The sequence below is a fragment of the Blastomyces dermatitidis genome, assembly GCF_000003525.1.
Source record: "Blastomyces dermatitidis ER-3 genomic scaffold supercont1.1, whole genome shotgun sequence".
Taxonomy (NCBI): Eukaryota; Fungi; Ascomycota; class Eurotiomycetes; order Onygenales; family Ajellomycetaceae; genus Blastomyces; species Blastomyces dermatitidis.
The window spans coordinates 1,357,845-1,383,553 of NW_025544774.1; the positions used below are offsets into that span (position 1 = coordinate 1,357,845).

The 25,709-nt window shown below is 47.1% G+C and overlaps 7 protein-coding genes, 1 non-coding gene and 1 pseudogene across 12 annotated transcripts; 5 read left to right on the forward strand and 4 right to left on the reverse strand.

The window, feature by feature from the left end:
• Positions 1-76: 76 nt before the first annotated feature.
• On the forward strand, positions 77-352 carry BDCG_00233 (uncharacterized protein; the record flags this gene model as incomplete). The annotated part of the gene is made up of 1 exon (XM_045415751.1): positions 77-352. One exon carries the CDS (start codon positions 77-79, stop codon positions 350-352), a length of 276 nt encoding a protein of 91 aa, XP_045271624.1.
• Positions 353-3,306: 2,954 nt separating this feature from the next.
• BDCG_00234 lies at positions 3,307-7,478 on the reverse strand. 4 transcript variants are annotated; one of them, XM_045415755.1, is made up of 4 exons: positions 7,299-7,322; positions 6,444-7,066; positions 5,826-6,342; positions 3,307-5,710 (listed from the first exon to the last, which is right to left on the reverse strand). In XM_045415755.1, the coding sequence occupies exons 2-4, from the start codon at positions 6,692-6,694 to the stop codon at positions 3,692-3,694; spliced, it is 2,787 nt and encodes a 928-aa protein (XP_045279081.1). In that variant the 5' UTR covers positions 6,695-7,066; positions 7,299-7,322; the 3' UTR covers positions 3,307-3,691. The 4 variants fall into 4 exon arrangements, with proteins under 4 accessions (XP_045279081.1, XP_045279078.1, XP_045279080.1 ...); XM_045415754.1 differs by having other exon boundaries at positions 3,314-5,710; positions 6,444-7,045; positions 7,299-7,478; XM_045415753.1 differs by having other exon boundaries at positions 3,314-5,710; positions 6,444-7,071; positions 7,299-7,478.
• Positions 7,479-7,540: 62 nt separating this feature from the next.
• Positions 7,541-12,615, reverse strand: BDCG_00235 (uncharacterized protein). The gene is made up of 4 exons (XM_045415756.1): positions 12,089-12,615; positions 10,595-11,944; positions 9,896-10,472; positions 7,541-9,809 (listed from the first exon to the last, which is right to left on the reverse strand). Exons 2-4 carry the CDS (start codon positions 10,659-10,661, stop codon positions 8,150-8,152), a joined length of 2,304 nt encoding a protein of 767 aa, XP_045271625.1. The 5' UTR covers positions 10,662-11,944; positions 12,089-12,615; the 3' UTR covers positions 7,541-8,149.
• BDCG_16075 (uncharacterized protein) lies at positions 11,702-12,139 on the forward strand (the record flags this gene model as incomplete). The annotated part of the gene is made up of 1 exon (XM_045425350.1): positions 11,702-12,139. One exon carries the CDS (start codon positions 11,702-11,704, stop codon positions 12,137-12,139), a length of 438 nt encoding a protein of 145 aa, XP_045279082.1.
• BDCG_16076 lies at positions 12,245-12,320 on the reverse strand (annotated as a pseudogene). Its single transcript has one exon. The product of its transcript is annotated as a tRNA-OTHER (tRNA).
• Positions 12,616-15,092: 2,477 nt separating the features above from the next.
• On the forward strand, positions 15,093-15,598 carry BDCG_00236 (uncharacterized protein; the record flags this gene model as incomplete). The annotated part of the gene is made up of 3 exons (XM_045415757.1): positions 15,093-15,364; positions 15,445-15,521; positions 15,579-15,598. The coding sequence occupies 3 exons, from the start codon at positions 15,093-15,095 to the stop codon at positions 15,596-15,598; spliced, it is 369 nt and encodes a 122-aa protein (XP_045271626.1).
• Positions 15,599-15,985: 387 nt separating this feature from the next.
• BDCG_00237 (uncharacterized protein) lies at positions 15,986-16,259 on the reverse strand (the record flags this gene model as incomplete). The annotated part of the gene is made up of 2 exons (XM_045415758.1): positions 15,986-16,140; positions 16,166-16,259. The coding sequence occupies 2 exons, from the start codon at positions 16,257-16,259 to the stop codon at positions 15,986-15,988; spliced, it is 249 nt and encodes an 82-aa protein (XP_045271627.1).
• Positions 16,260-21,397: 5,138 nt separating this feature from the next.
• Positions 21,398-22,108, forward strand: BDCG_00239 (DNA-directed RNA polymerase; the record flags this gene model as incomplete). The annotated part of the gene is made up of 2 exons (XM_045415759.1): positions 21,398-21,551; positions 21,621-22,108. The coding sequence occupies 2 exons, from the start codon at positions 21,398-21,400 to the stop codon at positions 22,106-22,108; spliced, it is 642 nt and encodes a 213-aa protein (XP_045271628.1).
• A 3,484-nt stretch (positions 22,109-25,592) lies between these two features.
• Positions 25,593-25,665, forward strand: BDCG_16077. The gene has a single exon. It is a non-coding gene; the product is annotated as a tRNA-Lys (tRNA).
• Positions 25,666-25,709: the final 44 nt, after the last annotated feature.

Below are 25,709 nucleotides of genomic sequence, written 5' to 3' on the forward strand. Positions count from 1 at the left end.
CAGCCAATCACAATGGACACCGGGATACCCTACCCCACCCCGACCAGCAGCGCCTTCCAGCAATCTTTACAGTGTGATGAGCGATACACGTGGTACCGCGACCAACGGAACAGCAGGAGATTCCTACTCCACCTCCTCAAATGCTCCATCCGCCTACTCGTCAATAAATGGCTCTGGGAAACGCATGCGTGACGATGATTCTCAAGATCAAACCTCTCTTTCCGAAACTCAGAATGGCGACAGCACGTACGAGCATAAACGTCGGAAAACACTAGTTGACGGCGTTGGCGGACCTGTTGGAAGCACACCACTTGGCTTACCGAAAGCGACCCCAGTCTCCCGCCGTCGGTAGTTTCTTCTCCGTCGTCCTATCTCCTTAGAAGCCATTTTACGATCGATAACGTTCCCATGAGACATTGATGAAATAGAAAAAGTCTCTCCTTTTTTTCTTTTTTTTTCTTTTAGGCCTTGAAGGGGGGGAAGAATCACTAGCTAGCCAACCGGACCTATCAACCAGCCGAAAGACCGGTTCTTTTTTTCTTCTTTTTTTTTTTTTTTTTTCCCTTCTGTTTTGCAAAGAATCTCGTTTCTCATACAATTTCGTCTTTCTTCTTTCTTCCTTCCTTTTACCTAACGAAACTTCGTCACTATGCAGATATCTAATCTGTCATTTTTATTTTATTCTTCCCTTCTCTCCCACCTTATTCTTTTTTATTCTTTAACTTCATTTTGAACCAGACAAAGCGCCATGATTCTCCTTTTTTACTTTTATTTTTCTTTAATTTTTGTACGAATCAAAACGCTTTGCTGGAATGATTTGCTTTGCTGTCTATCTATCTATCATGAAATGCGTTTTTGAAAAGAGAAAAAAGAGTTACGACACTTTACGCAGCGAATGATTATTTGTTTTGTGTCCCCTTTGCTTTTTTTTTTTTTTTCTGCGCCGGTTGTGTGTACACGGAATTCGGAATTTGCCCACACCAAATCTTTATCCGCCTGAGTAGCACCGATCAGCTTTACCCAAGATTCTTCTCTAACCAGATATGGTACAGAGATGGATATAGCGTTCAATCTAACCTACCTTGGGGGGGTGGGGATATGGCTTTCGTCGAAATGCGGTCCTACTCCTTCGCATGTTTACCCTTTCCCTTCCTATACGCGGCCTTCCTTTTTATCTTGATTTCGCCGTCGTCTCCTTCTTTCCACGACTCCCGTTTCCAGGCGTTTTAATTCCCCCACTCTCACCCTCAATTCTCACTCTCCTCGCTCTCCTTGTCCTGTGTCACGTCTTGGCAGAATAGGACACGTGAAAAAAGCAGGAAAAAAAAAAAAAAGAAAACATCGGAAAAAAAGGACTAAGAAAAAGGAACGAAAAGGAGAAAGAATAACCCCTCTTCTCACACAGTTAAATGGCCGCTGGTTTTTCTACTTTTACTTTATTTCCACTTTTATTTTATTTTTTACTCTTTTAAAACATTTAGGCTTTATCTTATTTTATGTGCATTTTTTGGCTTAAATCTTTCTGTCTTTAAAATCCTGTTCGCCTAATCATGCTCTTTGCTTTTTTTTTTTTTTTTTTTTCGCTTAATTAACTATTTATTCCGTCCTGATTATTTTTGTGTCTGTCTATCCGTCTGGTCAGCCTGTCGGCCTATTTAAGCCTCAGGTTATTGTTTCTTCGTTCTGTTTTGTGCTCCAGACACCTCACCTCTCAAGAAAGAAAAAAACTCCCCAAACATCTTATGAAATGAATGATCTCACCTTATTAGGTGTTATGTCAATGTGGCTTTTTGTTGTTTCTTATGGTTTGATTGTCCTCTAATTTCCTTTCCTTTCCTTTCCATCTTGATAAAAAAAACAACCCATTACTTATTTCCTATTTCTTCCTGTTTTGCTCTGTTTTTCCGTTTAATGACTGTTATGACACGAATCTCCTTGGAAATTATCTAAATATTATTATTATATCTTCTTTTTTCTAAACCTTGTGTGTGCTCTCTTTCTTGTTTCAACTAGTTTTTTTATATGAGCGCGCATGTGTGTATGTGTATGCTTGTGTGACTGATCTTGCTCACAGATGCCTAATCTCAATTCTTAAATAAATATAATGATAACTAGTGATATTAGAGATGTTGTTAATAGAGTCAGTTCAGCTGCACATATATGAATGATTCTATCAAGTGAAGAAAAAGAAGAATTATTAAGATCTCATGTGGTGGATTGTTAAGGTAAATTATAGTTAGTAGTTACCTTTTTTTATAAACCTTCTCAATCATGTCTTCAAATTTTTAAACCATATAGTATCCGCTCACTTTCTTTTTTTCATCCCCATACTGCACATGTACATGTACATGTACAACTGTAATGTATAGTACAATCGTGGACGTGCTGTGTCTCGTGTACCCCGACGCCCGGGGCGGTTTGGGGGGGGGGGGGGGGATCGCGTCTCACATCATGTGTCGACTAGGATTGGATCATCTACCTACTACATACATGCACACATGTGTTTGGGTGTGGATGTGGTGGATGTGGGGGCTGGGGTTGGAAGAAGGAAGGGGGGGGGGGGGGTCGTCCTTTTTCTTGTATTCATTCAGCCTTCCAGTCAAACAGTTTGGTTTTGAAATGATTCCCCTTTGTTTGTGTAAGTTTGTATATGTGTAAGGAGGTAACTACGTGGTTAGGTGGTAGATGGATAGGTAAGTTCATAGAGAAAGGGGGGGGTGGGGGGGGGGGGTGGGAATAGAGGAAAGGAGTCTGGAAGGAATCTCTCTCTATCTTCCTCCCCCAGCCTCCTTTTCTTGCTTTCTTTCTTTTTTTTTTTTTTTCCACCCACCCATCAATGAATGCATTGATTGTGTCCGTCATTGTAACTCTGTAACTACTCTGGAGTAGCAGATATATTTCCCGACAAAATTAAAATGAAATGAAATATCTTCAAAAAAAGACACAACACTCTTCTAACTAACTACAGTTAAATGTAGTGACTAAATTTAACCATGGAACTAGAATCAATCAACCAATCTGAAGGGAAGATTTTTAAGAATGAGAATAATAAAAGAATAGCAAGGCCAGTCTTCCTGGCCTCTTATATTAACTTGACTGCATTTAACTAGTGAGTGAGTGAGAAAAATGAGACTGTTACTACTATATTTCTTCTGCTTATATATATATATATATACATACACATCTCCCTCTTGTGACTTGGGATGTTTCCCGTGCATGCATGTATGCATCTATCTATCTGTACATGAGATAAGTTCCTCTCACCATTCTATCTATCATTATGGGAAAAAAAAAAAAAAAAAAAAAAAAAAAAGGAACAACAGACCATAAAACATGCAAAAATAAAATAATGAAACAACTCAACTCACTCCGCCCATCTATTCTATACATACGGATGTATCCCCCTTTACACAGGGAGATAGGGAAATATATGCAGGCATTAAACAATGCGAGGAAGAAAAGGGAAGGAGAAAAGGGGGAAAGAGAAGCAAGATAAAAAAAAAGCAAAGCATACGAACCACCACCAACTACCCATTCAGGCGAGAAAAAGCATGTAGGGGGTGGTGGTGGAAGGATCTGTATTGTAAGAAAACTCCCATCGCCACCTGGGCTTCACCTCCTCCCAACATCAATCTCACCCCGCTTATCTCCCCAACTCTCTCCGCCACCCTCATCCACATCCCCACATAATTCATATATCATCATAATCATTATCCCTACCACCATCACTCCCCGCTTTCCCTCTCCCATTCCCTCTCCTTTGCTCCGCCACAGAAGCAGCCGCAACACTAGACCCCCTCCTCCCCTGCCGCATCCTCCTCTCCCGCCTCTCCCGCCTCTCATTTTCCGCGCTGAGGCTTGACGCGAGAGACGTCGCGGATGACGCTGGTAGAGGGATGAGTTGTGGCGGGGGTAAGGTTGGGGTGTTCCCTGCTGGCGCGGGCGCGGTACGGGAGGAAGAGGAGGGTGGTGTGGAGGAGGTGGTGGGTAGAGACCTTTCGGGCGTGTTTGGGAATGCGTATGGGTGTCTAGGATGTGATTCGGTGGGGAGGGAGGGGAGGGGGTGGTGGGGTGGTTGGTGTTGACGGAGTTGTGCTGCTGCTGCTGCTGCTGTTGTTGCTGTCGTTGGGAAGGTTGTTGAGTGGGACGGAAGATGCGGGGTGGGGTGTGAATGGGGTGGTGGGGAGGGCGGTTTGATATCTGCAATCGCGCCGTCGTATTTTGGTAGTTGGGACGAGGGCGGAGGGGAGGAACGTCTGTGGTGGTGGCGGGTTTTTGGGTATTTTGAAGAAGAAGAAGAAGAAGAAGCTGTAGCTGCCGCCTCTGCTTCTCTGTCTCGCGAGGGTACTCGAGTGTGGTGTGGTTTATATTCAGTGCTTGATTCGGTGGAAGAAACACTTGACGATGATGGTGATCGGCTGGGGCGTTGCTGATAGTTCACCTGGAGCATGTCATTTTGAATCGCTTCCTCGTTAAAAGTTGGAGTCGTAGGGGTAGGCGATGGCGAAGAGTCACGGAGATGCCGCTGCCCCTTCAATTGGGCGTTATCCCCTTTCACAAGGCCGAGAGTTTCTTCCTCAGTGCCTTCTCTCATCATATTACGTTTTTGCTCGTTTTGATGATGATGGTGATTGTGAGTATTCCGAGACGAAAGGTTAGCAAACCCAAACAGCCGGTTTCCTGGTGAAGTGGGATTTTCTGACATGTTGCGACTACCACCACCGCTGTGCGGTGGCTCGTTAGACATTCGTCGATTGAACAAGTTATGGAATGAAAACTGGCGACTCGGGCCATGATGTGGGGAATTTGCTGGAAGAGTACTACTGCGGTTGGGCGAGTGTGGGTTGGAAGAGCCACCGGATTTGACACTATTTGCCCATTGAATCGTCTGCGCGGTTCCGCTGCGGTTCCGGCGATGGTTATGTTGGAAGGCTTCCTCAAGGGAGCCGGAAGGCTGAGCTTCAGCCATGCCAGAATGTGAACCACTTTTTTCATCCGTTTCACTCGTGATCGTAGTTAGCACGGGTGACATCGCGCCGTGCATCCCCTGGGAAGAATGGTTCGGTCTCCAATGTGGATGCAACCCGCTGGATGTACGGCTGCGAGCAAAGAACGAACTCTTACTACTTCCCTTCGTGCTGGGCCTGTGGTGAGGGAGCTCCTCATCAACAAAATCAGGGAATTTCGACATCCCCAGAGGCGGATGGCGATTCGTTGCTCGGCGTGATGGTGTACTCATGGGACTTTCTCCGACGATAGTCCTGCGTCGGCGGAGTCCGTCCCACTCAATCACTTCCCCTTCTCGCGGCGGCTCCAACTCATCAAGCCTTCTCTCCTCGTAATATCTCCTTGCCTCCTCCGCTTCCATCCTCTGTCTTGCACCCGATATCCGACGAATAATAGCGGCTGTGCCACGAATTGCATCGGCCTTGGGTTCAGTCTCTGGCTGTTCCTGCTCAGCAACTTCGCGCACCTGATCCAGATCTCCTTTGAAAATGGCAGTATCCGGAACATCCTTGGCCGATTTCGAGAGCTGTAACAAGACAACGCCAGAACAAATCTGAAGAAAACCCATGATAATGGTAGTAATGCTAATAGCAGTCCCCTTGAATCCCTGGAATAGAATTGCAGATGTAATGATCGTGGAACTTGTAAAAAAGACATAGTATGTAGGGGTAACCAACGCCGCATTAAAAATATTCAACGCTTTCTGTCACGAAAAATCCGAATCAGAAATTGTTACCTGATTAGGTTTTGTAGATCGCGCGGGGTGTTGGTAGGGACGGTGGGTGCAGTGTACATGTACGGATATGATATGGACTTACATTTAAATAAATAATCTCAGTCAACAACGTAGCAATAACAAAAACCAGCAAAACATACAGAAACCACTCCTTGAACTGCGATATCCCCTGGATCTGAGATATGATAGCCGCTCCCAGACCCTGAGTGGCGACCACACTCAGACCACCAACGAGGCTGCAGATGCTGATGTAGACAAACATGCTCCTGTTGCCGTAGCGGGGCCCTGCCCAGAGCGCAATAAAGGTGCATCCCACAATGATGAGACCTGCCCAGGTGAGGAAACCGGGGGAGATGACGAAGCGTTGCATGTCTTGGATAGTAGCGACAGATGACTGTGTGGGGGCATTCATGGCGATGATGACGGAGCCAATGATGCAATTGAAGCAGCCGACTTTGCCCACGAAACTCAGGCGTTCCTTGAGAAAGATGGCGGAGAGGATGGTGGTGACCACGACGGAGAGGGCGCCAAGGGGTGTCACTAGAATTGCGTCGACGAAGGCATAGGCGACAAAATTGAAGATTTCTCCGATGATCATTCTGATTTGGTTAGTCTTGTTTAATGACCATACACGCATATATATATATATTTATAAGTACGCATATATTGGGGGTGAGATGGTGCAACAACATAGACTTACAACGCCATCCCTACCCACCACCACCACACCTTCAAATACCCCATCCCTTCACCAGGGTCCTCATTATACTTCGCGTTCGCCTTGAGCAGGCCCACCTTCTTTATCACAAAGGAGACCCCGATGAAGAGCCCCGAACCGACAGCCAGGGAGATACCAACGGCCTTGAAGGCGGGCGGCCTACCTTCCGGACCCCCCGGCACACCACCGCCAGACCGTGCATAGATTGAGTGGACATCTGCGGAATCAAGCATGGTATCTATGTATAGGTATATGCGCGGGGTATTGTCCACACTGGAGGAGGGGAGGGGGGTTGGCGGATTGTAAGGGGGAAAGTACTGTATTAATTGTCCGGCAAGGAGTGATGTCGAGGACCACGCGATGGTGAGAGATAGAGAAGGGAGAGAGAGAGAGAAAGCAAGTCGTTTCTAGATCTCAAACCATTGTTCCTCAGCGCTGTTTGTTCGGTATTTGGGTTCCACGCTCACTCTATCGCTCGGCGGAAAGAGGATTGGGGCGGTTGGAGGGAGAGAAACCAAGGGGGAGGGAGGATGGGATGGGATGGGATGGATATTCGCAAGAATACGTCAGAGTTGGGAGCCAATCTATTCATGAAGGATGATTTGCTGCACTGATTAGTTATGTGAGCTTCAGTCCAATCCAATGCAACTGCGGTGATCTGGAAGAGTAGTTGGCAGCAGCTTTTGTTGGTTGCAGTGGGCGATCTACATAAATACCTGCGACATGTAACTACGCAGTATAATAATAATGTACATGTACATTTACAGTACAATAATGATGAACGCCAACCCCGAGATTGAATGCAAAGGAAGAAGACAGAAACACTCCCTTACTTACTACTTAAGATCTCTCCCGCAAAATAAATAGCTTGTTTCAGTTCGTGGAGTCGTTAAATATGTAAATCCTGCGGGTAGGCCGTATGTTTTGTTTTTCCCCGACGAGACTTATTGGATATCGTCGTTATCCTCGTCGTTTCGAGCACCTTTTTTTAAATAATAATAATCATAATAATAATAAAAAAAGATTAAAAAAAAAACCAAAGTAATAATTCTTGATGGAAACAAAACCCGTCCCGTCCACAACAAAGCAAGCAATCCAATCCCCTGAGGGTTCCAAGGATCGTTGCTGGAGCGATGAACCCGCTTAAATAGTTAGTTATTAATAACTAATAAGGACTCTCTCTCTGAAGCCACAAAAATCCTCATTCCATATCTGCATGCATTATTGAACCTCTTGAGCACACAGATATTAAAATTATCTATTTTATTACTCTTAAAAATGTCAATGAATTCCTAACTGCCAGAGTCAGTTCTAGTTTCCACGTTTCCACCTGACATTTTTTCCACTGTCTCCCGTAACATAACTACCTGCGTATCATCATACCGAAATAATCAATAGACATAGGGATATATAGATATGTGAATATGTGAATATGAATCTGCGAAGAAAAAAAAAAATAAAAAAAAATAAGATAAAAAAAAGATGAAATAACCTCCATATCAATCAATACCCAAAACCCCATTAACATCATATCATAGCGTATCATATCACATCATTATATATCCATAACGCAAAAAAAACACATTATATGTATACGTATACATATAAATATAAAACCGAAGACAACGGTAAAAGGAAAGCTCATTCTATTATATCACACCGGCCTCACCCCGCACTCGCCCTCGTTTTCACCGCCGACTATACGTCGGCTTCCGCCCTTTATTGACCAACGGCGGCGGCCCATCACTAGGATACGGCAATTTCGCAACACCATTCCCGTTCCCGTTCCCGTTCCCAATCCCAATCCCAATCCCATTGCCACTCTGCAAACCCCCGTAAGAGTTACTATTCGGCCTATTCGGCGCCCGCGGCGGGATTGGCATGACCGCCGGTGCATACCCCTGCCCATGCCCATGCCCATGCCCGTACCCGGAGCCAGGGCGAGGAGGACCAGGACCAGGACCAGGACCAGGGGCGGAAGGTGAGCCATGCCCATAGCCATCTTCAGGGTATGGGATGGGTGTCTTGGGCGGGAGCGGCGGCGGTGGGTGGCTGGGTGGTGGGCTTAGGGGCGGGGTATGGGAGAGGCGAACGGAATGGTGAGTTTGGGTTTGGTTTTGGTGGCTGCTTGGTGGGCGGGTTGTTGTTACTGCTAGCGGGGGAGGGTTTATGAACAGCTCGGCGCTGACGCGGGGGGAGGATGCGGAAGGATTGTTGTAGCTGCTTTGTGGGCGACTACTGGGATTTCGGTGGTCGCTGCTGTTTAGGCGGGTCTGAGAGGTGAAGGGTGATGGTTGGTTGGTTGTGGGCGAGGATGGGGTTGGCATCGGGATCGGAGTCTTGCGGCTGAAGTTGAGTGGGTGAGGAATGTGTTCATCGGAGGTGACGACTGTATATTTTTCTTGGGAACTCGTGCGGTGTATTTGTGGATAGCTGGAGGTTGGGAGGGGTGGTGGGTTTGAATTATTCGTGTTATTATTCACGAATGAAAACGGGATAAAATCCTCTCCAGGAAGTTCGACTGCGTCTGGGAATTCGATGGTGGATGGTGGTGGAGGGCGCGGATTCGGGTGTGGTGACGGCATGGACACCGGGATAGGAGGTACCGGTCGATGATATTGCCGCTGGAATACATCTCCATCTTCCAAGCCTTCTTCGAAACTGTTGGAATCAGCACCCCAGTCCCTCCCTCCGTCGCCCACCACAAGCCTACGATGAATAAAATGGATCTTGGCCAACTTGACAGCCGCCTCCTGATTCATCTTCTGCACGTCGTTCCGGGAGAGATAAGTCCGGGTGCTTGTGCTAATTTCCGCCAGGCGATTCCATTCATTCATGCCAAACTCTCCCACGCCAACTTCAACGTTGAGACGGACGTAATTTTCTAGCGGAACGTTGCGTTTTCTGAGATGTTCCTTGAGCATGTATTGATGTATTTTTTCGCAGCCCTCGATTTTCGCAATCAGCCGTCTTCGCGCTTCAGCAAAATTGCCCAGGGAATCGGCGAAAACATCCTCCCACCACTCATGTTGGATATGATTTGTTCCTGAGGGTCGTTTGCCCGTTCCAACGCTGACGAAAAGGCCCACTTCTCTCCCTGGCCATTCATTGACGGCTGCTTCATCGAGAATCATTGGCGCGGGATTATATTTACCAGCACCCTCGTCAATGAAAACATGTTGTCCTACTAAAATAGGTTTGAATGCAAGCCCTGTTGCGGATGTTGCCCGTCCAGCTTGCCATATCGTGCAGTTGAATTCCGGCGCGGGTTCCTTTCGCGAATCGTACGATCGTAGCAGAGTCGGATTTCCATCCATCGGGGTCCCTTTGTAAACAGCCGCAACCGCACTAATAGACAGTCAGAGATACATATACACACATTATACATAAAGACAGTCCAAAAAAAAAAAAAAAAAAAAGGAAGGACAACCCACGTCTTCGTCCTGTTTTCCCGCTTATCATAAAGTATTGCATCGGCATTCCCCCAGCCTTGAATATGAGACCCGCGCAAACTCGCTGGCGACCGAACTGGTGATGCACCAGTTGTACTGACGCTCGACCGACTGGTCCGGCTGTGCAGCGTGTGAGCTGAGTGCGGACGCAGTACTGGGCCGTGGACAGAGATGGGTTTCTGAGGCCTGGGGGAACCATCATTTCCCTCCTCCATGGAGACTGTATGCTCCCACACGCACTGGCGGATGGCCTCTTCCAGCTTCGAGGCTTTGAAGAGAGTTGACCTATAGGGGATGCCGGCAATGGTCTTATCGGTTTCGAAGACTCGTCTAGTCATGCGCACGTATACATCCTTGCATGTCTCCAGATCCAGCCGGAGCCGACCAAGCATGAGCGCAATGAGTCCGCCGGTTCCAGTGCCGGCAATAAGGTCGAAATGGTCGCATGGTTTGGGAATTTGGTTGCGTGCGGGGGCTTTACCTTCGCATTCGACGTAGGTGCGGTGCATGAGTTCTTGGAGGAGGATGAGCATGGAGTAGCCACGGACACCACCGCCATCTATATATTTTTTTTAGAAAAAGGGATTCTCGTGGTCAGTAAGTTGGTTTTTTGTAGCGCAAGAGTTTGAGTGTATTTTTGGACCATATATTGTGAGTTGGAGAGGAGAGAGACCAACATACCTAGTGACAGAATCCGTAGTGGTGGACCTTTCGTAGTATCCTTGCGACGGATATGTAGAATATCCATGATGATGATGATGATTATGGTGATGAATTGAGGGTAGGGGGGAATACAACTGGCGCGCGGCACCTCCCCCTGGTATCCACGGCGCGGGAAAAGTTATGAACTCGAGAAGCCTAAGATCGATGGTATGGGGAGTTCTCGTTGCAGGGGTAGACGCCGTTTGCTAAACGAATGTATGCAAGTGAGTGTGCCGGGAGAGGAGGACAGGAGCAGGAGTAAGAACGGGAGCACCACGGGCAAGATAGTTGGTGGTGTACGGCAGACGAGACGGGAGCGATCAGGGGCAAACAGGAGATGGTGAGGGAGAGATTCGGGAGGCAAGATTCGGACTTCGCAGGGCTAGTGAGATGGTGACGATTATCGGAATATAATAATGGCGGTGGTGGTGGTGGTGGTGGTGATCGGAGGTGGTGGTGGTGAGGCTGAGCAATGCGCGGCTAATCCCTGGCGGTGTTTACAACGACGCATTACAGATACAATCACTGTTGCTGCCTCGGAAGTACCGAGAATGTCTTGCTTGCCCCGGGTTGACGTGCATGTACTGTACATGTACATACATCTTACACATCCAGAGTCCCTGCAAATATTAATATCATCAAGTAATATTTATCAGACCATTTTGTTCTACCTCTGCCATAAAATAAGTAACTGAATGGGAAATATACAAATAGATATGAGTGTGTGTCCCCTTCACAGGCTAAAATTGAGGCCAACCATTACAAAATCCCTACCGAGGTTCCTCCCGAGAGAACTTACTGCATCATGTACTGTACGTGTACTTTCTCTCGTGGTCTTGAAGTTTGCAAATGCTCCTCCAAAGGTGGTTTTTGATATCATGACACAAGATATTGATTATTACTGACTATGACGCCACTTTCCAAAAAAAATGCTCAGACCCCAGATCCGGGAGTCGAGTCTCAGGTCTTAGATTTCCCTAAATCAAATGACGGCACCGGTTTCGTCTTCCCACCAACTTGTAGTCCCGCAGAGGCTATTTTCAGCCATCCCGCAGCCGATGTCAGCCAATGTAAGCCGACCAACGCATGGGCTATGACAGGTGTGGCGGTGCACTCGAAGTTCGCTACTTGTTGCCGTGCAGGGCTGAAAACGCCTGGCAGAGGCAATTAAATAATTGTATTATTGTCTCTCCGTACAGATCACAATTGCCATTATTCCATCGATCAGTACTCCGTACGGATTACTCCGTACAGCAGCCACGGGATTCCGATTTAGGAAGATCGTTTGACAGCAGGGCGCCATGGGGTTCGAGCCCCTTTTTTACTTATCTGCAGGTACTGGGGCTTCAGACTGGCTTTGTGGAGGGAAATGTCCGATTTCCGATGTATTTCTCCGCAAGCGGATACATATTATTGCAAAAGAGGGGAGCAGATAACGCCAAAAACAAAAGCAAGTGGATAGGAAGTCCTTACCTAGCCCTCCTCATCACTGACTCCCTCTGGACATGGAAGCTACCTAGGTAAAAAAGAAAGAAATAAAGAAAAAACACGTCCCATTATTGCCAGCACACCGCTAGCACAATGACACTGCACTCACTCCACATACGCTGTAGACCAACTGCTTCCTGTTAGCCACCACCGGGGGTCGAACCCCCGGAGCCTTGTGGTTAAAAGCCGCACGCTCTAACCATTTAGTGATGAGGATGGAGCCGTAAAGAAACAAAGATATCACTGCGGTTATGGGTATGATGGCGATGCGGTTTTTCGGGCTTTTTGTTGCTGTTGTTGTGGCTTATCGCCGGTCGCGTGGCTGTAGAAGTTGGAACTGTGGAAAGAAGCTTGGATGGTCATGTGACTAATTCAACCTCGATGTTAATATTTAACACTGTATATGTACATCAAAACCTATGTAGGCTTCTTTGCTCCCCTTCTAAACAAGATATGACAAAATCTCTCTGCCACATAGGCCCACATTCACAAAGAGCGAGGCTTCGTCACCTTCTCCAGGACAGAGGAAAACCTCCAAAATATGACGTGATGCTGAAGCTTGGCCGGGAAGGGCGAGATCAGTCGGTAAATTACTACAGCGTACAGAACGACAAGTGAGACAGACCGGCCTTGGCCGGGAAGCATCTAGAAGGAATCCAATGCAAAGGCACCGAAAGGGGTAAGATTTCTATATCGATCTCAGCAACGAGTTTATCCACTCAAGCCCTGGCAAGTAATTGGGTTCTTCACTGCCAAAGGGGACGAGGTCCGCCACTGCCCACCCAAACCTAACAGGTCTCAGAATCGCAACGTGATCGTGTTTGCTGTTGGAACTGCTATCTCTGAAATAGTTCTGTGGGAAGTTTCATACCGTCCGGAGAAGAAGACGACTATTTATGATGTTCGGAGACAGCAAATTCCCCCAGTTGAGAGATGGTAATCCCAGTGAGGTTATTATTTATCAACTCGTTGCCGAACATACAAGACCAGATCACTAGAACAGCATACTGACACTTCCCCCCATCTCTTTCTGGGGCGTTTATTTGATGCGAGCAGAAAGTGGTTGGCCATTCCGGTTAATCACCTGTTTGAAGCGTTTTATTGCAAAGCGATTGTTGCTATATACCAAGCCTTCTGGGGACGCTTGAGGAGACAGGGGACCCATTGCTCACAGCCCTGGGAGAACGATCAAGGCAAACAGCCGCCAGGTGATTAAACACAGTTTCTTGCTTGCCTTCGACGAGTGTCTGGACGCCAGCCGTTACGTTCCGACAACATGTAGGACATTTCGTTGATATATGAGGTAAGTAGCATCAACAGAGGACAACTTCATCAATGAATTTGTTGTTCCCTTTTTTTTTTTTTTTTTTTTTTTTTCTGGATCTATGTGATCGAATTGAGATTCCAGGTTTCTTTTCAAAATCAATGGGGGATTTGCCCGAATACGGGGCCTTTGCGACAAAGGAAGGAAAGGGCAATCCCTCTACGCTGTATGTTGTTATATGATGGTGCTTTAACAGTAAGATGACCATCGCAATTTACTGTGTCATATGAAATTATTCACTGGAGGAATTATTAAAGATAAATATGTGCAATACTCTGTCCTATCATGTATTCTTCGTTGGAAGCTGACAGACAACAGCCAGGCATAGATATAAATAATTTGCACAGACAGAAAGTTACTGCATTGGGGGAGTCTTTTCAAAGAATCCCGGCAACACACGGTTCTCTTGAGGTTCCTATCTGATGTATTAAGCCGGGCGCCGATTCTTGACAAAGACTCGATATGTGCCAGAAGAACTCTTAATCCTGTCGCAGAATACCAACGGAGACCCCTTCACCTCCCACCCGCGCAGAGGCAAGCAGGGCTAACGATGCTCTTTCCGTCATAGGAACTGTTGCATGTGCTACGGGTCCGCTTTGACTCATAGATGGAGAGCTGGACTTGTGCGTCTGTTTCCGTCAATCGCGTGGTCAGTTGTAAATTCATAGCCAGACTGACTTGAAACAGATGCGGGCGGCTCTCTGCCATGACAATTTGCAAGTCGACACAAACACATTCTTTCAACGGTCCTCTTTTTTTTACACCTTGATTGACACTCTTTGAACCCTCCAGAAACTGACCGCCTTCCGTCCCAAGCGGGCACCTTGGGGCAATGTCGACGGTTTCCCAGCGAAGATGGGGGATCTGGGAAGCCGAACTTGGTTCGTGCGGTGCACTCTGTTCGTGTCTGGTTTCATTTCATGATTTTGATGGTGTTGAGCGGAAAGGACGGATAAATTAAGAAATTTAGCGCGGGGTCGCTGGTAAATAGTTACCCTGCTGCTCTCGCGAAAAAGGATAGCATTGCCCAGTGGCTATGGTGTACCGGGATGGTTTACGAGCAGCCGATCTGCCATTTCTGCTCGTGGAGAAAGTATTAACTGCATTCAAATGTTCCGCCTCCATGACCTGTCGAGGAATAACAATTCTTTTTGGCGTACCCTCGACACCGAAACGACTGTTCACTCAGTTCTTCCGTCTCCCAATGAACATATTGAACCTCCAGATTTCACCTTTAAACCCAGCCGAAGGGTCCGGCATCTTGGCACCATTCGTGGCACGAGAAATGCCCCTTATCCTTCGCCAAAAAAAAAAAAAAAAAAAAAACCGAGGAAACACATCCCAAGCCAGTTGAGCCGCAAAGCGGGTCAAGGAATTCCTTGCGACGGTGCTCTGGGGGTTTAAATTGGGACTCGGATACGAGATGCAACCATCCATCGCGCTACACTGCACTCAACCATGAAAACGCAGCGTCAGGCACCCTTCGAACAGACCCATGGCAGGCGAGGCTCAATACGAGTTGCAATCCTTTTTGGTTTTCACCCTGATTCTATAAAGTGAACAGTGTGGTTCGATAGAATCCCATAAAACCATTTTCTTTTTTTTCTTTTATCGAAAAAAACTGAAAAAGAAAAAACGCCCCCAACAAGACAATCTCTCCCAAGAATGAAGTTCTTTAGCCTGATCGTGGCCCTACTCGGGTTCCTACCCTTTCTCGCTGCAGCTTTCCCTGTAGCAGACCCCGTTGCAGAGCCAGAAATGCACCTGGAGAAGCGTCGATCGGCACAAACCTGCAGGATTGTCAATCTCCGCAAAGGCGAATACGTTAACTGCCGGTACGGCCCGACCACGAAGGCGGGCAACATCTTTGCCTTCCGCCAGGGCCAGAAACGTACCTTCTCCTGCAAGAAGAAGGGGCAATGTATCAAGGGTAATTGGTAAGTTTGCGGCGAAAACTAGCTAGAAGCAGGTAATACAGATGGAAAAGGGAAAGGAAACTAAAAGATTTTGACTGCAGCACCTGGGATCGAATCACCCTGTACGGAGTTACGTGTTATGTCAGTGGATATTACACGGATAGTCGTTGCTCCAGCAGTATGTTCCCGATTTCTTTCCCTCCGTTCACGGAAATAGAGCTAACTATGACTCTAGAACGACTCCCGAAATGTTAGAAGCTACTTCAGGATGTTCGACTGAATAATCTATTCCCATACGCTCACTGCGGATAAAATGGAGGGGTCGCGGAGGAGTGATATTGTTGTCTAGATTGCCTAGATTGTTTGTATTGAGTTTCTTCCTTCGTTCTGCCCAGTCATGAAACATAAACGTCAGCCATATTAAATGCACACACTTGAGAAGTCAGTGGCTTCTCAGTTTTTTATTCCTTTGGGTCGGGTTCAGGTTGGGAAATATTTCGCCGCTCAGGAACAATTCGATGCTTAGAATTCGATTTTTAACTGCAAGACCGCCTGTTCGCCTATTAAACGAAAAATGTGATCCATGCGGCCTGGTCAGGATAAAAAAAAGTGATGAGAGTTCCCGGCAATACTCAAACATCTTCATTCCATGTAGCGCGATATTCTTGATATCTCCTGGGATTGATCGCTTGGGTGCTCTCCAGCTCGGGCCTGATAGAGACTACTACTGAGCTGGTCCTGATCATGTCTCCTGAAATGCATAGCATAGGGCTTCTGTATCTCGTCAGCTTGCCATGCTTATAAGAACAGTTCACTAATAACCTGGCTGGAATTTTAGGCCAACCAGCCTGCCCATATCCCCCCTTGCACCAACTTCGGACCTCGTTTCGTGCGAATTTCCGACGGCTTCTTTCATAGCACCGGACAAATACGAGAATCGGTGATTACGAGTAAGAAACCTTGCCTTTGTTAACAGGGTTAATATCAATCATGCTCTTCCACATGCTCCAGAAGCTTACGTCTGCTGACCTTCGAGCTAGCTCCCAGGCGACCCGGGGGGATGGTTAGGGGCGTGGTGCCTAAACCCGGGCTGGCAATCCCCGGGGCATGGGGAGGGGTCAGGCCCTTAACTGAAACTCCGGGCGAACCCTGGTACAAAAAAGGTACCTAACTTGGGGGTTCCAAGGTTAGAGGCTGTCTAGCCAAGTTAGTTCAGGGTTTCAAGTTCAGCGAATTGCCTAATAGGGCTTAACTCAATCCTAATCGGGCAAGGCGCGATATGGCCCAGCCGCTGTCGATTTCAAGTATATAAACTCCCAATTCCCTTCCCGCAGCTTGACCATCCTTCTTCCACCGCCCTATTCTCCTCGCTTTCCTTTGCAGTTCCCACTTCACTTGTCTCTTCGTCTTGTGCCGTCACCCTCAGCTTCACATAGAGCGGTTGCACCACAGCTGCACAAATTGGAATTCTGGTCATCTTTTTCATGCCATTTCCCGTCAGCCCAACTGATTGATTGGATTGGGATATGAGATACTCTTCCGCACATTGCTGACAATGATCTCAATCCATTCTTGATTGATCTATTTTCCCATCAGTTATCGAGCTCCTATGCACTGTGGACAGACAATCTCCGAAAATGAATTCGTCGCTGGAATTCTAGTTGTCTAAGGTGTTGGCGACTGGGCGTCCCCGGTGCCTCCCTCTCCCCCATGAATCTGCAGTGGCTGGCTGGTCATTATTACCCCATGGCAATAGTATCTCAGTACAGCAATTGTTCCGCCTTGCTGCTCCAAAGAGGTCATTGTGCGTTGATTTGGGACTATGATGAGATCTACTAAGAGCAGAACTCAGGTCGTGCGCTGGATGCAGGGGAGTTGAATCCCCCCACCCCCCCGAGACGAAATGTGGCTTTTGGTGGCAGTATTGTCGCAGCTAATGATGATGCGAAGCTTCTGCGCTGTATCAGCCAGATGCGAAACCTGAAGAGGTGGAGATCTGCCCTGTTGCCTGGTACGTGATGGTCTGCCATACTACCAGCATGGATGTGGATCTTGCGAGGCCTTGCTAAGAAATCAAGCCCTCGTGCAAGGAGGAGCAATTCTATCATCAAATGGTCCTCCTGGCTGAACTTCCAGTCTTGAGACAGGATTGCAGACATTGGACGCCCAAGCATGCGCAAGAATCAAGTTTCCCGTGGAGAAGCCTTCACAAGTCCAGTGGGAGAAAAAAGAAAGAGGCAAGGTGGGGGCGGGTGGGTAAGGGATTGCCACACCCAGCAGCACAGCACCGTCTTTCCGCCATTGTGCCGCCCTCATCGCGCACCAACTCCCTGCGTTGATCAAGCATCAAATATTTCCTGATCTAGCTGCAATTTAGTGCAGCTATGTCTATCTACACAAGGATCATATTAAAGGTGCTAGAGCCCGGAGTTCTGATATATAAGGGAGCAACCGCAGCGGTGTTTGGCAGAGCTTTTCCATCTCGTCTTCATCGTCTTCGTGTGGACATAGCTTAGCTAGCGGGTAGTTAGCTATTAGCTATAGAATCGCGTGCTGACCGCTATCTAATCGGCGTGCAGGTAGTCGCCATCACAGGTAAACAAAGTTGAGTACAATGGCCCTATGTGCTACGTCATACGTCCAGCTCGAAACAGGCTCAATTCTTCAACACTTATCCCGCTTACATCCAAAGAAAAAGTTGGGGTTCGGCCTTGAGCCTAAAGCCAACCTTTTCCAGTCAAACAGATGTCAGTCCTGGCTGCTTCTTCCCGCTGATCCTATAAGATAACTTCAAACCTCCATACGTTTCCAGTTGAAGGAACTGCCATAGCTTCAAGAGCACTAACTACTCCAATTGATTCAGTGTCGACGTGCATCCCAATTCCTTCTTCCTTACATCTCCTTGACAACACCTTTCAGTATATTATGTCTTCTACCCGGCCATAGCGTTATTCCATAGTCTTCCTATGTGGCGCCACGTTGGTAACAGTGGAGATACCAGCTCTATTCGTCCCGAAATTGTCATTCAACCCGCAACAGCTTGGTCTCCATTTCCTCGGAGTTATCGTTCCGACCTCGGAGAGTAGCTTAGAAGCACGTTGCTAGACTTTTGAATGAATCGAGCTAGTTGTCGAATTTTGCGCCAGACCAGACCCCCCCCCCTTTTTTTTTTTTTTTTTTTTTTTCTTTCTTGCTCTGATATCTTATATTTGTGCTTATGTACAATTACTTAGGGTCATTCTTATTTTTGCCGATTCAGACTCATTCAGCAAATGTCTGAAGGCCACTGGAATGCATATCTCTCCCCATTGTTAGGGTTTTGCCATAGCGACATACGGGAAGCAGATTGTCACCGCAGCCAGTTATAATTACACATCTGGTTGATTGGTATCATGAGAAATCAGCCAGTATTGAAGCTGACCATCACTTTCATCCAGCAAGTATACAGGGGGGTTTTATTGAGCCTTTCTGGTATGAAGTCAGTGCCTCCCGCCCCCATCCATAAATCGCGGACCACTACTCTTCATGTGGCATTCTTTGGCCTTATTTCCGTGGAAAGGTACAGCACAGCTACACGGCAATGCGGAATCAGAGGTGTATAGGCCCAATCTTCACAATGAATGAATGGCTCTTTCGTTGCTTCATTAAACTTTATTCACTTAATTATTTATTTTATTCAGATAAACCCTGCACGCTGAGAGCGCTCAGACTAAACACTGACATGGGTTTATTTAGCTTTAATAATTTCCAACCTCGGTCACACGTTCGTTCACACCTTTATTTGAAAATGTTGAGTTAGGAGCCAGCTCTGAAGTAGTCTGCTGATGGAGATATGCCACGATGTGAAGCCACTCAAACCCAAGCACAATAAGTAGCACTGTGCATAAAGGAATTCTGCAACATCAAGTCGTAGGGAATTTTCGCTTTATCATTATAAGGTTTGAGATGCCGTGGTTCGGCGCGGCAACGGCGTTGATAGGCCTGGGGAAATTCTACCTGCGGGGCCTTCCCCATCTCCTGAAGTATCTTTTCGGCATTCATCTTTTCTGTAACAAGAGGATAAGTAATATAATAAATAATCCACCCCCACAAGTTGTGGCCTTGATGATTAATCCTGAAGAATTGATAACATTAATGCAGGTACATTACATGTACGCCGTACATACATTACATACAACATATATACATACCTTGCCTTTGCAAGCCAAACTGCATACCGGAAGAAAAGGAAACATGGAAAAACGGCCATGCAGCGCTAATTCCGTGCAGATTATGCAGATGGTTCATGTATCCGTACCACGAACGGTCTCCGCTGCAGATGACAATCAATTGGCGCCAACTTAAAACAAACATCTTAAAACGCCACGGTTACGGAGTAGTTATATCAGGTTTACCCTTGCACAATAATAAATATAAAAAAAAAAAAGAAAAAAATTAAACAAAGCCCATTATTGCTACGAAAGTTTGTCTGCAGAATAATCTCTCTCTGCTACTACTACATATATTATTATTTGAAATGATCCCGCAAAGGACCAAACGACCCCACCCCATTTTGTCTTCTTGAACCCATCATGCTCCACCCCCTGCTATATCCTATCCTATATACCACCCTCCCTTGTTGACAGATATTTGAATTAAAAGATGGTAGTTTCACTAGTAGTAATTAGCCCACAAAATCCTATCCTACGGAAGAGCCAAGGTATAGAAAAAGATATCTTCAGCACTCCGGCCCGGCTCATCCATCCGGCTCTTGACAAAAGATGTTGAATCTTAACGATCAGAAATATAAAAAACTACTATTGTACACGGAGGATGTCCGAAAAGGGGGAAAGAAAAGGTCACCTAGGTAATTAGTGTACTTGGAGGAAATATACCTGACAAGGGGGTTCTAGAATTGATCGTTACCGTAGTATCCATAACACCGAGTACCCCTAACACCGTAGTACTCGCTGGGGAAAGTGGATAGCACGGTCCTTCGCCATGCGGCCGCACGGAGCGTGCAATGATCTATCTACAAGGTTTATTATGATAATGAGCATATCTTGGGAATCCTCTAATCTTCTGTACCTAAACTCGCGCCCGGGATTGACCACTCCAGGGTGTGAAAATCTCTTCTTGGCGCTAAATCTAATGTAGACCAGAGAAACTACATGGAGTAAGAACCTTATTAGACACATGCCTGCACGTCTTGTGATGCTTCACCTGTTGTGCATATTGGTTCTAATTCAGCAGGGCAATAGGGCCTCCCAAACCATGCTGTCCTGTCACCAGTGTGGCGGTAAAGGCATCTATCATCCTTGAGCCTCCTCCTCCTCCCCACGCTTGTTTGCGCGCTACCGGGGCGGCCCTGGTTTTCAGCACGTTTGTCCCCCGCAAATCGTTCGCCCGTTTTGGGTCCCTAGCGCTTTGTCTGAAGATTGTGTTGTGGAGATCAACGGCTCCAAAACGGGGCCTCCAAAGAAGGGGGGAAGCGCTACAGTACCGCGCCATAAGTTTGAACCTTTTTCACAACTCAGGTTAGCGGTAGCACAGACCAATTAGGTTTTCGAGGAAGTTTCAAACCTTTGGCAAGGTACTGCATATGATTCTCCACTTCACCCCAAACTCCATCTCTAGTTATCCATCCTTCATATCAGATAGCGCCGCTTCTGTGACACGGAGATCATGCCTCCGGCAAAAGTGTCCACGGGGTTATGTCTTCATGCCCAGCATGGGCGTTCGGAATACAGGGGATGGCATGGCTGCCACCACCACCTCTCAGAAGATGAAACCAAACATCACCAGAGCGTCCGTGTGGACATCCATCAAGGTTGCAATCAGACATGAGGAGAATTGCCGGTTCAAATGCCTTGATGTAATGGTCGAGGAATCGACTGAAAGGTTTCATTCTGTGAAGCTCTAGAAATCTGGGTATAAAAGCATCCATTTCTCGTCCCGAGATGCTTGAATATCATCATCCAACAACTCGCAACACTTTGACCAGTGCCATACCTTCTGTTCCTTCTGTCACTCCTTGTTAAACCTTCAAACCTTCAAACAGAAACAACTTTCAACATGCGCTTTAGCATCTGCCTCTTACCAGCCCTGGCGGCTTCGGCCTTCGCCCATATGGAAATGCGCCAGCCCTACCCTTTCCGAAGCAAGTTCAACCCGGCCAACGGCCCCGGGGACATCGACTACTCCAACACTAGTCCACTCGCCGCCAATGGTAAGCACTTCTAGCAAATATCCGTTCGAAAAGGAAGAATAGAGATGCTAATCCATCACCTGTTAATAGGAGCCAACTTCCCTTGCAAGGGATATCATCAAGGCCCCAGTACCGGTTCGACCGCCACCTACAACGCTGGCGGAACCTACACGCTGAATCTCGCCGGTTCCGCAACCCACGGAGGAGGGTCTTGCCAGATCTCCCTCAGCTACAACAATGGGGCCACCTGGAAAGTCATCAAGTCGATTATGGGCGGTTGCCCGCTGACCAGCTCATATTCTTTCCAAATCCCTTCGAACGCACCCAGTGGTAATGTCCTTCTCGCCTGGTCGTGGTTCAACCTCATTGGAAACCGCGAGATGTACATGAACTGCGCTCCCGTTACCATTGTAGGAGGCAATGGCGATATCAGCTATCTTCCCAATATGTTCGTTGCAAATGTTGGCAATGGATGCCGCACCACGGAGCGCAAGGAGACTGTTTTCGTCAATCCTGGATCCAACGTTGTCTATGGCGGGAATGTCTCGCCAGCCAATCCTGCCTACCCCGTCTGCTAAAGACTGTGAGGAACGCACGCCGGAGGTGGGTTCCCTTTGACTGGGCCAAGCTTGTTGCCAAGCAGGTGTAGGCTGGCATTCACCTTCTATTTTTCTTTTATATAGTTAGTTATCTGCTTCCTTCCCGTGGCTGTGCTGCCGAAAATTATGAAGGGGTACTGGTACTTTGACTTGTACATACTATTGTTGCCTTTTGTGGATAACTTCAAATTCAATCACATCGTTACTTTTTATCTCGCGGCCAAGTTCTTGACTGTAGCTACTCGGTTATTTCTTTAGTCTCCTTTCCAAGTTTTCCAAGCGTAGAAGGTCGAACGAAGGTGGAGGATGTGGAAAACATGCTTCCAATTTTTCTTCACGGGACCATGTCATTGTTGATTTGTATCGATATGACTCTTCACTCAATCGAAATACCCAACTGAACAGCGAGACCTTCTCAAAAGGTGTCTTTTCGGTTCAATTTCGACACTTGCTGGTGGGACTAGCTAGGCGTGTTGCGATGCATGGCGTTGACAAAGCGCTGCACTATAGTGGCGGTTGTTGATTTCGAGCCTTGAAATCGCTATATCAACAGAGGTACTTATCAGCCCTGAAATGACAGATACTAACAGCCTCGGAAAGTTATTACCTATATTGAGAGGTAAATGGAGGGAACCCACGGCCTGGGGGCAAGTGCACTGTGGGCATTGATGAAGGGATCGACCTCACGAATGACAACTGAAACCATGATCTATGAGAACTTGGCATAATGTCATCAATAGCAGGCATTAATCTGATCTGACCCGTATCGGATTGCGAGAAGTCCGGCGAGATGGAACACATCAGACCGAAAATCGCCATCGGCAGAGCAAGCTTCTTAAAGAGCCAAAACAACAAAAGACTGGATAATTCGCTGAATCTTCATATACCATGATATGAATTTTCGATTGTATGCAACGCGAGTCTTTCATCATTGTTTCACCAAAGCTCATTTTTGTTCGCGAGTCAGTCAAGAAGAAAGACCTAAGTAGGGTTGTCGTGAAATGAGAACGAAATACAGAAAATCCTCTGCTTCTTTGACAATTCTTAGAGGACTTTGCATAGTAGTTAGAAGTTCTGGTCGTTTCCTCTTAACTTGATGTTTTCAGATGCGCAGATCGTCCAAGCAAAGGCAGTCCATTCACTGGCCTGTGTACTCTCAAGTCCTGCATCACACCCATCCCTGCGGTCGTGGTTGCAATACTACGTCACATTTAAAAAGTTTCGTAGTGAAAAGATTCATTATAGCGCTTAGGGTGGTTCCGCTCTTTTTTTTCTCTTTTTTCTCTTTTTTCTTTTTTTTTTTCTTCTTCTTTTTTTTTGTTTTCAGGGTCCCTTCGACCTGGCATTCCCATCCTGCAAATGAATGACAGTGAGCACTGTATAGGCCATGATGACGAGGTTTTCAGAGGGATTTGTTGGCTTAAGTTTGCAAGCTTATAAGCCTCATTCACCTTCTTCTCTTTTCGTGTTGGAAGGTCCAATATCTCAAATGCCTGCAGTGGCAGAAAGGAGTAAGGCGACAGAATCTTCACAGGGCCAGCCTACGCGCGAGCGCCAGCGATCAATGGCGGGCTAAAGCAGGGAGTCTGAAGATTTGACGAAGGCGAATACCTAAGGATGGGCAGCTAGCTTCATTCTCAGCAGGGAACGGCTCAGAGAGGCAATTGGCTTTTACAGACGGCTTGTCAGGCAGAATGGGCTCGATGGCCTAGTCATAGGAGATAAGTTGTTCGGGCGCGGAGACAAGTTAAACGCATGGCGTCTAGAGCTGGGTTTATAAGCTGTTAGCTGCGGTAACGAAGAACAGGGAGCTTAGGTCGAAGAAGCCGATCGGAGAGTCGAGTGCTCCGACGAGCGCCCGGCAGCCAGGTGAGAAGAAGCTGAATAGGTCAATTCCGACAGTGATGCAGGTAACTTTTCTTGCTATTGAACTATTCAGGCCGTCGGTACCAGAGCTGAACAGCCCGTTTAGCTTGGAGTACTTTGTCCTGCGTGGTAGCCACAGAAAAAAGAAGCTCATGAGAGGTGTTCTGAACAGCAGAGAAGCCTCGCACTCTGTCTCTGCATTTTCCGCTTGAGGATCTTTCAGATCAACCAGCCGCAGCCGCTCTTTCAATCAACTGCTCTTCGAAAAGCTGGTGTACTGTCTAGCTTCCCATCAAAGAACTTGCGGATGGTAGGGTCACACTCCCAACTACCTGGGCAGCTGGCCTAACCTTCTTGATAAGGTAGGGCAGTTAATGAACCTGCGCTTCGCTCCACAGAGACACTGAGTCTCTGCCTTCGTGCCTTCGTGATTGCTGGGAATGGTATCCAAGTTTCATCCGGATCTGCGCCAGCGCCATAAACGGCGGCCGCGAAGCTTTCGGCTACCGAAATCCATATAGAGCTAAGTCTTACAGTAAACAATGGTAGTCAGATGCAAGCACTTTGATGAAGGTGATCTGGTCTTTAACCACCTCACTCTCTAGGGTGCAGGCGTATGAACTGCCAAACCTCATTTAAGCCCTCTGGAACTCGCGAGGAACAAGGCGATGTTCAATGATGCCAGCCTTCAATCACAGCTTCCAAACAGGTCCAATCAATCCATTCAAGTAAGTCTCTGCTCTTCGGATAGGCCTTCCCTCAAGTATAACGCTTGATGATTCATCACTCCTTTGCTTGATGATTCATCACTCCTTTGCTTGATGGAAGGGCTTATGATCTTCCTTCAACTTCTTGAGAATTCCGTACGGGGATGGACCACTCTCTGATAGCGAAGTATAAATTCTGCTCCTAATCGTGTGGGCAGGTACTTGCTGAATTCAGTCAAGGCAATACTCTCCTCCTTTCTCAGGCGCTCGTAATACTCCCATTCCTTCAGCACATAACCATACGCGCTCTGCTCCTTTTTTTTAGTAAGATCCAGGTAAGATGTGACAGATACAGAGACTGATCTCACGGTTGGGTAAGGCTTATTTCCCTTTGGGCTGGCTCAACCTCTCGGCCTGGATTGACTTAAGTGCCATATACCCAGGCCTTGAGCTTGGGGCTGAACACCGAGGCATATACCGGATATCCCTCCTTATTCTTCAGGGACACCTGCCTCTGAGTAGGGGTGTCCGGCGACATCGTGCCACTCGCAATGATACAATTCAGTTGCTTACGCGGCGGAGACGAAAATCTCGCGATTCGGATACGGGGAACAGTGGCACTAGTAAGCAGTCTTATTCCGAAAAAGCAGGGTTATCGAATGCGGTAGAAGTGACCACGAGAATCATAACTTTTATTCGAGGTATTATGTATGCAAATTGGATCAAGGTACAGAGGTGTGTAGGAGGTAGGACTCAGGAAGCGGGATGTAGCAAAACATTGACGTGCTCAATGGGCGCCAAGCACTCTTAACTGGATTAGGATATCGGCCACAACGCTAGTGACTAGCGAGAATAAATTTCGAGTCGCTAAGTCAGCAGATATCCAATCAGCCCACGTAGCTCAATGGTCAGAGCGTGCGGCTTTTAACCGCAAGGCTGCGAGTTCGACCCTCGCCGTGGGCTAACAATACCGATCTCCTTCTCTTTTTTTGTTCCTCTTCATTATT

Excerpts from the sequence above, each read along its gene's own strand:
- BDCG_00234 (XM_045415755.1), bottom strand. The coding sequence starts at position 6,694 with ATGCTTGATTCCGCAGATGTCCACTCAATCTATGCACGGTCTGGCGGT. Across the intron at positions 6,343-6,443 it reads TGGTGGGTAGGGATGGCGTT|AATGATCATCGGAGAAATCT; the intron begins GTAAGTCTATGT and ends TAACCAAATCAG. Across the intron at positions 5,711-5,825 it reads CTGAGATTATTTATTTAAAT|AAAGCGTTGAATATTTTTAA; the intron begins GTAAGTCCATAT and ends TTTTCGTGACAG.
- BDCG_00235 (XM_045415756.1), bottom strand. The coding sequence starts at position 10,661 with ATGGATATTCTACATATCCGTCGCAAGGATACTACGAAAGGTCCACCA. Across the intron at positions 10,473-10,594 it reads ACTACGGATTCTGTCACTAG|ATGGCGGTGGTGTCCGTGGC; the intron begins GTATGTTGGTCT and ends AAAAATATATAG. Across the intron at positions 9,810-9,895 it reads CGGGAAAACAGGACGAAGAC|TGCGGTTGCGGCTGTTTACA; the intron begins GTGGGTTGTCCT and ends ACTGTCTATTAG.